This window comes from Carcharhinus amblyrhynchos, chromosome 6, assembly GCF_965287045.1.
Source record: "Carcharhinus amblyrhynchos chromosome 6, sCarAmb.v2.hapA, whole genome shotgun sequence".
NCBI lineage: Eukaryota > Metazoa > Chordata > Chondrichthyes > Carcharhiniformes > Carcharhinidae > Carcharhinus > Carcharhinus amblyrhynchos.
Genome location: NC_137329.1, coordinates 101,810,252 through 101,824,481, shown reverse-complemented (window position 1 = coordinate 101,824,481; position 14,230 = coordinate 101,810,252). Strand labels below are relative to the sequence as shown.

General features: G+C 40.1%; 1 protein-coding gene across 1 annotated transcript; it reads left to right on the top strand.

Annotated features, from left to right (window-relative positions):
* The first annotated feature begins 713 nt into the window (after positions 1-713).
* LOC145344368 (transcription factor EC-like) lies at positions 714-12,367 on the top strand. Its single transcript, XM_080191495.1, has 4 exons — positions 714-785; positions 2,204-2,452; positions 8,447-8,545; positions 12,302-12,367. Exons 1-4 carry the CDS (start codon positions 753-755, stop codon positions 12,365-12,367), a joined length of 447 nt encoding a protein of 148 aa, XP_080047621.1. The 5' UTR covers positions 714-752.
* Positions 12,368-14,230: the final 1,863 nt, after the last annotated feature.

Below are 14,230 nucleotides of genomic sequence, written 5' to 3'. Positions count from 1 at the left end.
ATTCATTGTCCAATTAGGCTCAAAAATCCACAAGAACATCGTGTAAAAAAAAACCTGTATGAGGATGGTTTAAAAGCAACACTTCAGCTCTAAGGTAGCTTTGTAGCAAGAATACAAACTGTCCCTCATGGGGCTTTGTAAAAAAGGTGAAAGCAACTCCGTCTTCAAATCTAATGAGCAAATTGAATAAAAGCATAATGTGGTATTTTTGTTTACAGTGGGATTGTGCCCTTACCATTTCAGAGACAGCATGATGAAAGTATACTCTCCTATGTAAATATGAGCAACACAATGTGCTGTAGAATTAAAGTAATACAAATGACTGGAGCATGTTTTGGAAGAGGAAGAACAAATAATGTATTATCCTCAGAGACCCTGGAGGAAAGTATGGCTGTAGACAGTTGAATAAATAGTTGCGACTTAATAACAGGCAGAGTAGTGCTGGTTTGTGGACTTCTTGGTAACAAGACCATACAGAATTACTGTTGTGATCAAACTCAGGGAAAGTGACGTCTTTCCAAATCAGTAGCTCTCTTGAAGTAATTGACACACTGTGTAATGGAAGAATGGTCCTAGCTGCGCCAATTAGATCCTTTAGCATTCCTTGTCAGTTTATAAAGTCTTCTGCTTGGCCTCGGCAGTAACATTCTTCCGAAGATTGGCTGCAGAAAGATAATTCAGCAGAACAAGTGTGGAATTGTTGCCCTCACAAATTTCAAGCAAGCTACGTACTCTTCTTCTGGTGATCCACAATGCCGCACATATCAGAATATGCATATTGCAAGGTGAGAATTAGATACATTATGATGAATAGTTTAACCTTTGTCACTGACTGTAGTAGTGAACTGAGAAATTCAAATATTTAGTACATTGCACTGATTGAGGTACATTTGTCCCTCTGTGTTCCCAATGATACAATGGTCTTGCAAGGAGAACCTGAGGAGGTTTTGTTTATTTAATTTGGTGTGTGCGTTTGTGTATAAAACGAAGTGCAATTACAGCCTAGCAGTATGACCTCAATTTAATCCAGTTATTACCATTGATGATTTAAAGTATTTCGCTAAGAGATAAATTACTCTAAGTTTCGGCATATTACTTTATTGTGAAGTTAGAGAAGATATTTTTGCCATTTTTAAAGATAGCCAGATTAATGAATTCAACAGATTTTATGACTTCAAGAAATGTCATAAGTTTAAATATCCTTTACAATAAATCCTACAAATAGATCAGCAATCCTGAAATTCATAAGTATGGAGACAACAGCCAGTTGCACTTGGGTGGGTGAGGGTGGAAGATTTCCTCCAGTGCCACATAGCAAACCCACTCATTTCCGAACAGATTTAGATTTTTGTTGCATATCGTGAACATGGAAATCTTTTAGCTTAAACCGGATTTTTAAAACATTATTCTGTTTCAATCTCTTTCTGCAGTGTTAGGAAGAATGTGGCTAGTCTAGAGAAACTTTATTATGAAGTTGTATAATATTACTAAGGCATTAATTGAATAGCTTATTGGCAATTTAACAAGTGGAAGTTAAAACCTTCGGATAAAATTAAGCTTATTTAGTCATTTTTAAACTGCATCTTGGATGAATCTCTTTACACAACACAGAGTTAATATATGTCATGTGGGAATCAGAGATTATCCAGTTGGTAATATTTTCTACCACAGGCAAGGTCTTGGAAATCTTTCTGTGTATAAAATACACTCTTATAGAACAAAGCAAGAGCAAAATGTAGGATTCCTGTAAACAAAACTGCAGTCAAATAATTGATATTACTATTTATCTTATTGCAATATTTCATAAAATCATAAGAAATGGAGCAGGAGTAGGCCATTTGGCCCATTGAGCCTGTTCTGCCATTCAATAAGATCATGGCTGATCTGAATGTGTCCTGAAATCCACTTCCCCGGCTTTACCCCATAACTTCTAACACCATTATTGATCAAAAAACTTGTCTAATGCAAGCCTGGGATATATTCAATGAATCAATTGTTGCTGTCCTCTGTGGAAGAGAATTACAAAGACTAATGACCCTCTATCTCTGTTATTGCCCGGGCACAGTGACAGCAGTAAAGTAGTTCAGGTACAGCGACCTAGATCAGAAATACATCTTTCTCGCCATATGGAGTGAAAATATATTAAAAAACCAACACTCTAACAAATGGCTTCAAAAAAAGGTTTTTGCATTATTTTCAACAGGTTCAAACACACCTGGAAAACCCAACAAAGTACCATCTTCACCAGACACAGAGACAACAGGTGAAACAGTACCTGGCACTGGGCACCAAGCTTTCCAATCAGACATTCTCCATTTCTCAGTCACACCCTGGAGAATCTGTTAGAACAACGCCTATAATGAGAAATGCCCACATTCCCCCTGGCAATGAAAATAATATGCCGGACAGTCCAATCACACTGCTATCTCTAGGAGTAAATCATGAAAATGAGGTAATCTTTCTTTTTAGTATCTTTGCATTTCTTTCTTGTGATCAATTAGTTACAGCTTAGAGCAAAAGTATACGCGTGTGTCTATAATTTTTATTTGACTTCTGGTTACTTTTCTCATGAGCTATGTCTGGGTTATGCAGTAAACTATTTCATCACTTGCTTTGAACAGCATAACAATAACTTATTCCTATACACCTGTAATGTAATGACAAGCTATTTTGCAGGGACATTATTAAACAAAGCCACATAATGAGATATTAGGGCAGATGACCAAAAGCTTGAGCAAAGAGATAGATTTTAAGAAGAGTCTTAAAGGGGGAAGGGGAAGTAAAAATGTGGAGAGGCATAGTATTACCATGCTTGGAGCCTAGGCAACTGAATGCATCGCCACCAATGGTAGAGCAATTAAAATTGGGAAGTTTGCGAGGGGCTAGCATTAGAGAGAGTGCAGGATCATGGGGCTGGAGGAGATTCTAGTGATAGGGAGGGGAGGGGCCATCAAAACAAGGATGAGGCATCACTCGGCAGGGAACCGTTGTAGGTCAGCGAGCACAGGGGTGATAGTAGAATTAGACTTGCCGTGAGTTAAGACACAAGCAGCAGAATTTTGAAAAAAACTCAATTTTCAGAAGGTAGAACTTGGGAGATCAGCTAGGAGTGTGTTGGAATAGTCACGTCTCAAGGTAACAAAGGTATGGATGAGGTAAGTGCAGCACATGAACTGTGATGGGGTTGAAGCTGGGCAATATTACTGAGGTGGAAATAAACTGTTTAAGTGAAGTTTTGTTTGTTTTTGCCAAATCTCGTGAATTTGTTTGAGAAGTGTTAACAATGAACTCACTGTAGTACTAATTCAGTTTGCATATATACTGAGCATATTTAAGTAGCCTGGTCTTCATTTACAAATAGTCCAATACATTTTTTCGTTGTTTAAAAATATAGTGGTGTCAAGCCATCTAGAGTATATAATTCTGTTACTTAACTCTGCATTTCTCAGAGTGCAGCTTCTCCACAGTGTAAAAGAACCTGCACATAGTCATTGGAGCTAAATAATTAGCAGAAAGACCATTTTCCATTGACTGTAAAGAATGTCTATGCACATCATTGGATTCTTTTCATTTGGAGGAAGAGGCAATGTAAAAGTTACACAGCAATAAGCATTCATCACTTACATGAATTATAATGACAAAACATGCCCTTCCGATTATATCCCACTACGTAAAGAAAAGATTGGGAAATATAATGGCAAATGAACTTTTAAGTTGAAATTAAATTAGATGACGATCATAGTTTTCAATATACACAGTCTACCAAGCTGACATTTTCACAAGTTAACATTGGTGTGAAGGGAAAAGATAGTGGGTTGGATTTTATAACCTCGTTCGTCCCAAAACTGTAAAAGCCTGCCCAACGCCAACAGGCTGTCCCGTGGTCCACCGCTTGCCGCTCTGACTCCCGTGGGGGTGGGATAGTAAAATCCTGGCTAGTGAGTTCAGGGAAGGAGAATTAATGCAATTTAACAATTGCATTAATTTGAGATTTATGATTTACTTTTAAAAAGCTGGTCATTTTAATTTAACTGCTTCAAAATGATTTTATTTCTAAATGCACCATGTAAAAGTTCATTAAAATTACATAACTTTGATGTTAGTCAAGGACAACATCCTCTGCCACTGATGAACAACAAAACAAGCTTTGCTGAAGTATGGAATTTATTGCAGCATATTTTTCATTATTTTGAACAAAAATTTTCTTCACTCTTTTACCATGCACTTTCTGCAGTTCAGAGGACAGGTGGGAAATTTTCTCCAAGTTGTCCGCCAGTGCCACTGTTCAGCTATTTGTGAGGAGATGTCTGAGGGTGTCTTTGGTGACACTTTCTCCTAATGTTCTCAGTCTTTATGTGGGAATACCTTACTCATGGCACAGCTTGTTGGATCTCCATCCTGCATACCCAGTGATTTCCTCTTAAATCATCAATACATCAGGACTGTCTTTAAATTTTGTTCAATTCTCACTTCACCATACAATTTGCAAGTACTTTTTAAAATGAAACTTTAAAATTTCTTCTCTGGACTTCATTGTGCCTTGGACAATATTCCAGCTTAGAACGCAGGGAGCTGTCCGAGACTATGACAGAGTGCATATGAACTTTTGTTAAGAGGCAAGGCAGGAGAATGGCCAGGCATCACACATTTTAGATGCTCTACCCATTATAATAGTAATCTGCGCTGGCTTGGTTTTATGATGGTTTGTGCTTACTCTCCCATGCTCACTTTCAATCCAGCCCACGTCTTTGTCATGCACCTTTTGTGACTGAATTAACATGATCCTCTCGATGCACTGTCCCACTCACAGGCTATGTGCTACAATCTCATCACAAGGGATCTGACTGCTTACCAGCTCTTTACTTGAGCCTGCGTCAGTGTTGTTTTGAAGGCACAACACTGACTTTTCTTCGCAGTCAGCCACTGCATTTCCAACACTGACCGAAAAATCGAAAGGGTCTTCTCGTGCCATGTCACATGATCTAAGGCTGTTCACCATGATGCATCTGTACTTAGTCTTGGTACCAGTCTGTCTGACCACTGCTGAATACCATGTCATTTTTAAAAATAATTATATTAAAACACACATCACTCAAAAAGGATTGGGAAAACACATTGTAGGTTCATTTATTTAACCATGGGAACATATATACATGAATATAAAGCTTGAAGACATCAACTGCAGGGCTGTGTGTGCTGCGTTCTGCTCACAGGCCAAAGTGAAACTAAGGCTGGTTCACATGAAATACCTCCTGATTGGTGATGGCATGACGCTGTCTTTTAAAGGCATTTGCAACATTGACATTTATTTGTAAAGAGAGATATGGGCCAGGATTTTACCATTTCTCATTGCATCCATTGAGATGAGACACGCTATAATTCTGGCCATGCTTCCTGGGTAAATAACAACATAATGGACAGAATTTTATGTCCTCGCAGAGTGGAAAATCTCGCCCAACATCAACAGATATTTCTGTTTTCCATTCCTCATCCGGTCCAATTCCGTGACGAACAGGGCGGTAGAATTCTGGCAACTATGTCCCATACAATGCTATATAACTTCCCATAGACACGTGGAAATGTGTACCAGTGTTCCATTTACACTATATGCTATATGCCACTCATTGAAAATAATACTTGCTGCTAAAAAACAGCATGTAGCATGTGACAATTTATCTGAGTTCGTAAAGCTGTTTGCTGGATAAAATTAAATGGCAGGAGGATAACTGATGGAGTCAACCTTCCGTCCTGTAAAATGGTGGTCAACTCTGTGTTAACCATTATCTGGTGTGGCTCAGGAGTCCCAAGCTGGCATGGCAGTTTCTCCTGTATTTACTGTAGAGGAAGACAGTGGGCTGAGGTGTACAATTTGCTGTCAGTTGTTTTCTCTGAGTTGTTCTCTCAGCCAGCTGAGATGTTCATTTCCACTTACCTCTTTCAATGCTCTTCTAAACAGCCAGTGTCTAGAGGTTATGATTGTTAATAATCATCTTCCAGTTGTCAGTGTCAATATCCGCTATCTTCAAATCTCATTTGCAGGAGACCCGTAGCAGAGGTATAAATACCCAGGGGATTGTGACCCAGTGGCCAATTCACAGCACAGAAAATCTCTTGGATTACGGCATCATTCATCCAATGAGTGGTGGCTGAGCCAATGCAAATGTCATTGGCTGAGCAATGAATTAGCACACTTTAGTATCTCTATGGCCTTATTCTGTCAAGAGATGCCAAGGATATATCCAAGACTGCAAATGTGATAACAATTCAGCAATTTTTACTGCTGTTGTCCAGTCGCACCACTGTAAGGGAATGTACTGATGATGCAGGCTTGGTAAATGTGCAGTTTGGTGTTCTCAGTCAGGTTGATGTTGTTCCACATTCTCTTACTCGGCTTGCTCGTAACAGCTGGAGTTTTTGCAATACGCTTGTTGATTTCAACCTCATGTAGTTCACTATTGGTTCTAGTATGCAAGTTGACATCTTTTGTAGGTGGCCTTGAATAGGAAAGCAGCAAAGAGAAGAATGTGCAAAACAATGTTAGTGCCAGAACAAAACCCTTTCTGACTCTACTGCAAATTTCAAAGGGTTGTGATGTTGCCCTGTCATAGTGATTGTACCCATCATGTAATGGAAAGTGGCTTTGGCAGGCAGCCAATTTTCTCCAGCAGCTTAAATAGATCACCTCTGCTCACATGGTTAAGTACCTTGGTGAGACTGGTGAAGGCAAATATAGTGGTCACTTTCGTTCATGGAATTTCTCCTGCAGCCGCCATACTGAGAAGATCAATTGTAGATCTTCCAGTTCTGAAACACATTCGTACTCAAGGTTCATGTGTTTCAGCCAACATCCGCCTCCTGCCAAAGGTAATGGATGTTTCCTGTGATGCTCACTCAGTAGGGAGTGCCTTGATATTTGTAGCAATCACTACAGTTGTCCCCGTCCTTGTCCGGAGTCACAATCTTTGCATTCCAAACATATCCTGGAACATTGCTTCCTCACACTGACAAATGCTGCCGGAGTGCTGATTTCCCATGCTTCATGGGTTCATGCAGTTTACCATTAGCATCTAGAGCTTTGTCAATACAAGTGAATGAACAACAATGCTGAGTTCCTTGCAGCTCATGCTAAAGGTTCAGAGGAACTTGGAGAATGATTGGCCCCCTAGACATGCAACATGCAGGCCCACTGGCAAGTAGACACACCCAGGCATCGTGAATCAATCTCCCAGCGATGAGTGAATAGTTCCAGTGCCTTGTGGATACATCAGGAGAGTTGAAGGTTAAGGGAGTAAATCTTGACAAAATACCTGGAGCAGAGCCCATAGGTGCCCAGATGTCTAAGAAGGTCATATTGTCAGCAGCTCCTGCAAACAAGCCAGTGCAAAACATCACTCTTTGTGTTCCTTTGGATGTAACTGATGAGGACCCTGATGTTAGGCAGTCCAAAATAAAATTTTCTGAAGCTTGTATCCTGGAGACTACACTCCAGTATCACTGCAAAGTGTTAACACAACACAAGAGACAGCAGCAGTTATGGGCTCGCTTGGCATTGCGAATGGATCCAATGGACTGTCCCTGACAGTGGGAAGGAACAATGTGTCCCACTGGTCAGCTATTGCCCACCTCAAGTTGGGCAATCTTTGTCTAGTAAGGTGTTGACCCATCAACGCTCCATCCACTCTGATAGGTGTATGGAGTTTAAGAGTCTCTGCTCAACAAGTGGACAGCATCCATCACACCAAACAAACAAAAAGAAAGAAGACGCCAACTCTTCAATTGGCAAGTTGGAACATTTGGGACTGACAGACGACTTGCAGTTGATTGATAATGCACACAAGTCAACTGTGATCAACAAGAACTTTATAGGCTTAACATTGACGTAATATCCATACAAAGTTAGTGGACAGTAATTTGCAAACCAAGGCTATCCAGACATTCAATGGCAGTACCTCATGACCACAAAACAGTATATATTTTTTTAATTTCTCGAATCAGTGTCATAAATACAAAAACTGCAACACATTAACAATGCAATTGTTTTGAGCTTAAACCCTAACTCCACTTAACCCTGATGTGGAGATGCCGGCATGGGACTGGGGTGGGCAGACTAAGACATCTCCTGGTGTTGTGAGACTTCTTACTGTGCACACTCAACTCGGATGTGCGAGTATTTAATGGAGCTGTGTTTTGTTCCCATTTCTAAAAGCTACGCTTTTAAGTGAAAACACTGTACATGCAAGTTGTAATAGTCATGCCAACATAGGTTTCCTCGTCTGCACTTTCTCATCACTATGAATAAATACGTGGGCAATGCATTGACTACTCAGGATCTGTGAGGTATCACAGCTCATAGCCCATTCCCTTTCTGATTTGCATTTAAAATGAAATTGAGGGCACTTTACACTGAAAATGTCATCTTCACCTGCACAACACATGTTGTTTTTAGATGGATGATGTCATCGATGATATAATCAGTTTGGAATCGAGTTGCTTCAATGAAGATTCTCTCAGCTGTATGGAGCCACACTCTCTCATCAATAACACAGTAAGTACTCCTTGTGGCAAGGGAGGCATCTTTAGCAGCCGATAGATTTTGGGAAAGGGTATGGGGAGGATTAAGGATCCAATGTTGGATCTACTCCAAATATTTTGTTCTTTTCTTCTATATCACTTAAAATGGGTGAAAACATTTATTCTTACCATTCACCATGGCATTTCTTTCATGACTACAAGGAAAGTAGCTCAAGTAATCATGAACAGATGGAAAAGCAACTCCATGATGGGCTGAATGGTCTCTTTCTGTGCTCTAAGCTTGCTGTAGTTCTATCCTTCCACTTAAACTTTAATTTATTTATTAGTGTCACAATTAGGCTTACATTAACACTGCAATTACATTACTGTGAAAATCCCCCAGTCGCCACACTCCAGCGCCTGTTTGGGCACACTGAGGGAGAATTTAGCATGACCAATGCACCTAACCAGCACATCTTTTGGACTCATGGATGTCTTGAATATGTTGTTTAATGTTTATGCTAAAGCATTTTTTATATCCTGTTGCATATTAGTTGCTTTAAAATGCACCAGTATTACATCATCTAGGGGAGGTGATGGCCTAGTGGTATTATCGCTAGACTATTAATCCAGAAACTCAGCCACTGTTCTGAATCCTGCCACAGCAGATGGTGGAATTTGAATTCAATAAAAAAAATCCGGAATTAAGAATCTACTGATGACCATGAAACAATTGTGGATTGTTGTGAAAACCCATCTGGTTCACTAATGTCCTTTAGGGAGGGAAATCTGCTGCCCCTACCTGACCTGGCCTACATGTGACTCCAGAGCCACAGCAACGTGGTTGACTCTCAACTGCCCTCAGGCAATTAGGGATAGGCAATAAATGTTGGCCAGCCAGCAACACACAAATGAATAAAAAACAAATTCTATTATTGTGCTGGAGAAGACTAAATTACTATGATATTGTGCCTGATTCTAAATATGTACAAGAAGTTCTTTATTAAAAAAAGCTATAACTTTTGTATTAATTTTAAGGGAGGGTTTAGCTTCCTCTGTTATATCATAAAAAGTGTTTGTAGAGCTGTCCATGCCACATAATGGCTTCCCACTCTCATGTAAATTGAATACTTAACTCTGTTTCTATGTGGCAGACAAGTAAGGAAAGGGAAGTGGGGTGGGGGAGTTGAATTAAACATACTGTTGTATATCATTAACATTAGATTACTTTCTATCCAAACATTCAGGTTGCAGATTTCAACTTAACAGTGCTGCTATGATCACTTAGCAGGTTTTACAATGACGGTATTAAAATAAAATTCTGATTCCAAAAATCACTTGGCCGGAAGAGCATGTTTGTGCTGTAATTTGATGAGTCCAAACAGGCATTTGATTTATTTTTTTCAAATGTCATTATGAATCTTTACCCCGTCTCTGCTGTGGGTGCTGAAGGATTCTGATTGCTCACTGCAATGTTGCCATAATCTATTGTTCATGCATGTTCTAAAACAGAAAGTGACAATAGATTCTGTGATCACTAGTTTATGTCATTTTGGTCTCCTTATTTAAAAAAAGGTATAATTGCTTTAGAAGCAGTTCAGAGGAAGTTCACTTGACTTATTTCTTAGATAAAAGTGTTGCCTTATTGTGATGGCTCAACTGCAAAGAATGGTGTTTTATTTTAATCGTCATAAAATAGAATCCCTACAGTGCAGAAGGAAACCATTCGGCCCATCAAGATGGACCAACAACCACCTCACCTAGGCCCTTTCCTCGTAACCCCACGTATTTACCCTTGCGTTTGATAAGGTTCCCCATAGTAGGCTCATGAAGAGAGTAAGGAGGTGTGGGATAGAAGGAAATTTGGCCGATTGGATAAGTAACTGGCTATCTCATAGAAGACAGAGTGTGGTGGTTGAGGGAAAATTTTCAGACTGGACCAGTGGTATACCACAGACATCACTGCTGGGTCCTCTGCTACTTGTGATTTTTATCAATGACTTGGAAGAGGGGGGCTAACAGGTGGGTTAGTGAATTTGCTGATTACACCAAGATTGGTGGAGTAGTGGATGAGATGGTAGGCTATTGTAGGCTGCAAAGAGACATCGATAGGATGCAGAGCTGGGCCAAAAAGTGGCAGATGGAGTTTAACCCTGATAAGTGCGAGGTGATTCATTTTGGTAGGACAAATTTGAATGTGGATTACAGGGTCAACGGCAGGGTTCTGAGGAGTGTGGAGGAACAGAGAGATTTTGGGGTTCATATCCACAGATCTCTGGAGGTTGCCACTCAAGTGGATAGAGCCGTGAAGAAGGCTTATAGTGTGGTTTGAGTTTAAGAGCTGTGGGGTTATGCTGCAACTATACAGGACATTGGTGAGACCACATTTGGAATATTGTGTGCAGTTCTGGTCACCTCACTATAAGAAGGATGTGGAAGCATTGGAGACAGTGCAGAGGAGATTTACCAGGATGCTGTCTGGTTTGGAGGGTAGGTCTTATGAGGAAAGGTTGAGGGAGCTAGGGCTTTTCTCTTTAGAGTGGAGGAGGATGAGAGACGACTTAATAGAAGTTTATAAGATGATGAAGGGGATAGATAGAGTGGATGTTCATAGACTATTTCCTCGGGTGGATATAGGTGTTACTAGGGAGCATAACTATAAGGTTCATGGTGGGAGATATAGGAGGGATGTCCGAGGTAGGTTCTTTACTCAGAGAGTTGTTGGGGTGTGGAATGCACTGCCTGCTATGATAGTGGAATCGGACACTTCAGGAACTTTCAAGCGGTTATTGGATAGGTACATGGAGCACACCAGAATGATAGGGAGTGGGATAGCTTGATCTTGAGTACGGACATAGCTTGGCACAACATCGAGGGCTGAAGGGCCTGCATTGTGCACTGTATTCTGTACTGTTCTATGTTCTACATAATATACCTACAAGTAAGGAGCAACTTAGCATGGTCAATCAACCTAACCCACACATCTTGAATGTGGGAGGAAACCAGAGCATCCGGAGGAAACCCACGTAATGAAGGAAATGTTAAACAACAAGCCTGTGGTACATGGACAGAAGTCCTATCCTGGACAATAAGATATTGGACCTGTTCAGGGGCCTGCCTTATAAATGACTTCGGATATGAGTTCCACCTGTTTAGGTAATTACCAATACCATAGGAACCCATATTCTATGAGTCCTACTGGGAGGTCAATCAGGGTTTCCCACATATGTCCTGAGAGTCATCACATGTATGAAGAGAGGTTGAGCAGGTTAGGCCTATACCCAGTGGAGTTTAGAAGAATGAGGGGTGATTTTATTGAAACATATGACCCTGAGGGCCCTTGATAGGGTGGATATCTAGAGGATGTTTTCTCTTGTGGAGTACTAAAACCAGGGGACATATTCTGTCCTTTAAGACTGAGATGAGGAGAATTTTTTTCTCCCAAAGGGTTGTTAGTGTGTGGAACTCCCTTCTCCAGAAAATAGTGGAGGCTGGGTCACTGAATTTATTCAAGGCAGAGTTAGTCAGGTTTTTGTTAGACAAGAGAGTCAAGGGTTATGGGGGTCAGTCAGCAAAGCTGAAACCGCAACCAGATCAGCCATGATCTTATTGAATAGTGGAGCAGGCTCGAGAGGCCTAATGGTGTGTACTCCTGTTCTTATATTCCTAAGTTCCTATTAGGGATGTCATAGCTGAGCATAGTACTGTCTTTGAAACACAACCCTTTCAGAAGAAGCTATTGGCTAGAGATGAGAAGCAATAACTTTGGATTATGTTTTTCGCTCTCTAGTGGCTACCAATGCCAAAAGTATCAAAAGGGAAGGGAATATTCCTAAGCTTATCCTTGATTGAATAAGATGTCTTCCCCAAAAAGATGCCTAGTAAGCAAAATTATCATAGAATCAACAGTGCAGAAGGAGGCTGTTTGGCCCATTGAGCCTGCACATTCACCAGTCGCATCCAGGTCCTATCCCCGTAACTTCATATATTTACCCTCCTAGTCCCCTCAACGCCAAGGGGTAATTTATCATGTTCAATCAACCTAACCTGCACATCTTTGGCCTTTAATGAAAATTAATTGGAAGACTGATTCAATCCGGAATAGTTCAAAGGAAATTAATCCTTGGCAATAGATGTTATTGATCCCAGAGTGCAAAGAGAGTAAGAAAGAAATTTGTGCAATGCTCAGAATCAGGGAAACTATGTAAACAGATTCATTAGTCTTCCATTCCATACAGACTAATTGAATCTGTTACTAGAAATAAACCAGTCTAATAATATTGCTGAAAGATCTCTGCAGGAATACCATTGCCAAGGCAATGCCTTGCCCAGTAGAACTAAATTGCCTGGTTTACATTTCAAACAAAGCTTTTCAGTTAACTGCCAATCACCATTAACTGATCCAATCTCCATTACAATGCTTCTACCAATAAAAGTCCCCACTTGACAACAAATCAGCATTTTCTTCTCAGAAAGCACACATTTGTTGTTTGCCCTGATATTGGTATTCATGCAAAGTCTCCTGATGAGTGCATTTGATTCAATTTATTATTATCACATGTCTTGGGATACAGTGAAAAATATTGTTTCTTGCACACTATACAGGCAGAACATACTGTTCAGTGAGTACATAAGGGAGAAGGAAAGGAAGGTGTGCAGAATATGATGATACAGTCATAGCTAGGGTGTAGAGAAAGATCAGCTTAATATATGGTAGGTCCATTCAAAAGTCTGATGGCAGCAGGGAAGAAACTTTTTGCATCAATTACAAGACAAAATGCTTCAACAAAAATGGTCCCCTTTTTCTCGGTAATGTTCAACTTCTGTACTATCAAATGCCAATTTGTATGATGATAGTTAAAAACAGAAAATGCTGGAAATACATTGGCAACATCGATGGAGACAGAAACAGAATTAATATTTCTGTGTAATCACAATCCAGGTTGTGTTTTGCATCCATTTTACATCTGAAAAATGGGCACAACAAACACTAATATCATCCTTATGTTTTTCCATATTGAACAGATGGATGATTCTAAATTGCGCAGTGAATATATTGTTTATCAAATAAAACACAATCCCCGAAAGTCCTGAAACTATTATTATTTTGTCAGTTGCAATGAATATTAGTGTCACAAGTTGGTTTACATTAACTCTGTAATGAAGTTACTGTGAAAATCCCCTAGTCAGAACACTCTAGCATCTGTTCAGGTACACTGAGGGAGAATTTAGCATGGCCAATGCAACTAACCAACACGTCTTTTGGCGTGTGGGAGGAAACCGGAGCACTCAGAGGAAACCCATGCAGAGAACATGCAGACTCTACAAAAAGAGTGACCCAAACCAGGAACTGAACTCAGGTCTCTGGAGCTGTGAGGCAACAGTGCGAACTACTGTGCCACCCCAGCATGAAGTGAACTGAAAAAAACAAGGTGAAGTGAACTAAACTTGAAACGTCTCAATAGGATAGGCAAATGTTACATTATTTTGGTGCATATCAATTGAAGCATGGTACACATCAAGCAGGTGCCTTGCAATCCCCCTATTCAACATTGCAAGGTGTTGATGCATTATTCCCAGGCATTCCAAGTATGACAGCCAAAATTACTGTTGGTACTAACTATGCTGAATGCAGCTCGGAATTAATATTTCCAGAAACAAAGAAAAAATTAAAGATAAAGGTAACTTATTCATGACAAGTCCTGGAAAGTAAAATCTC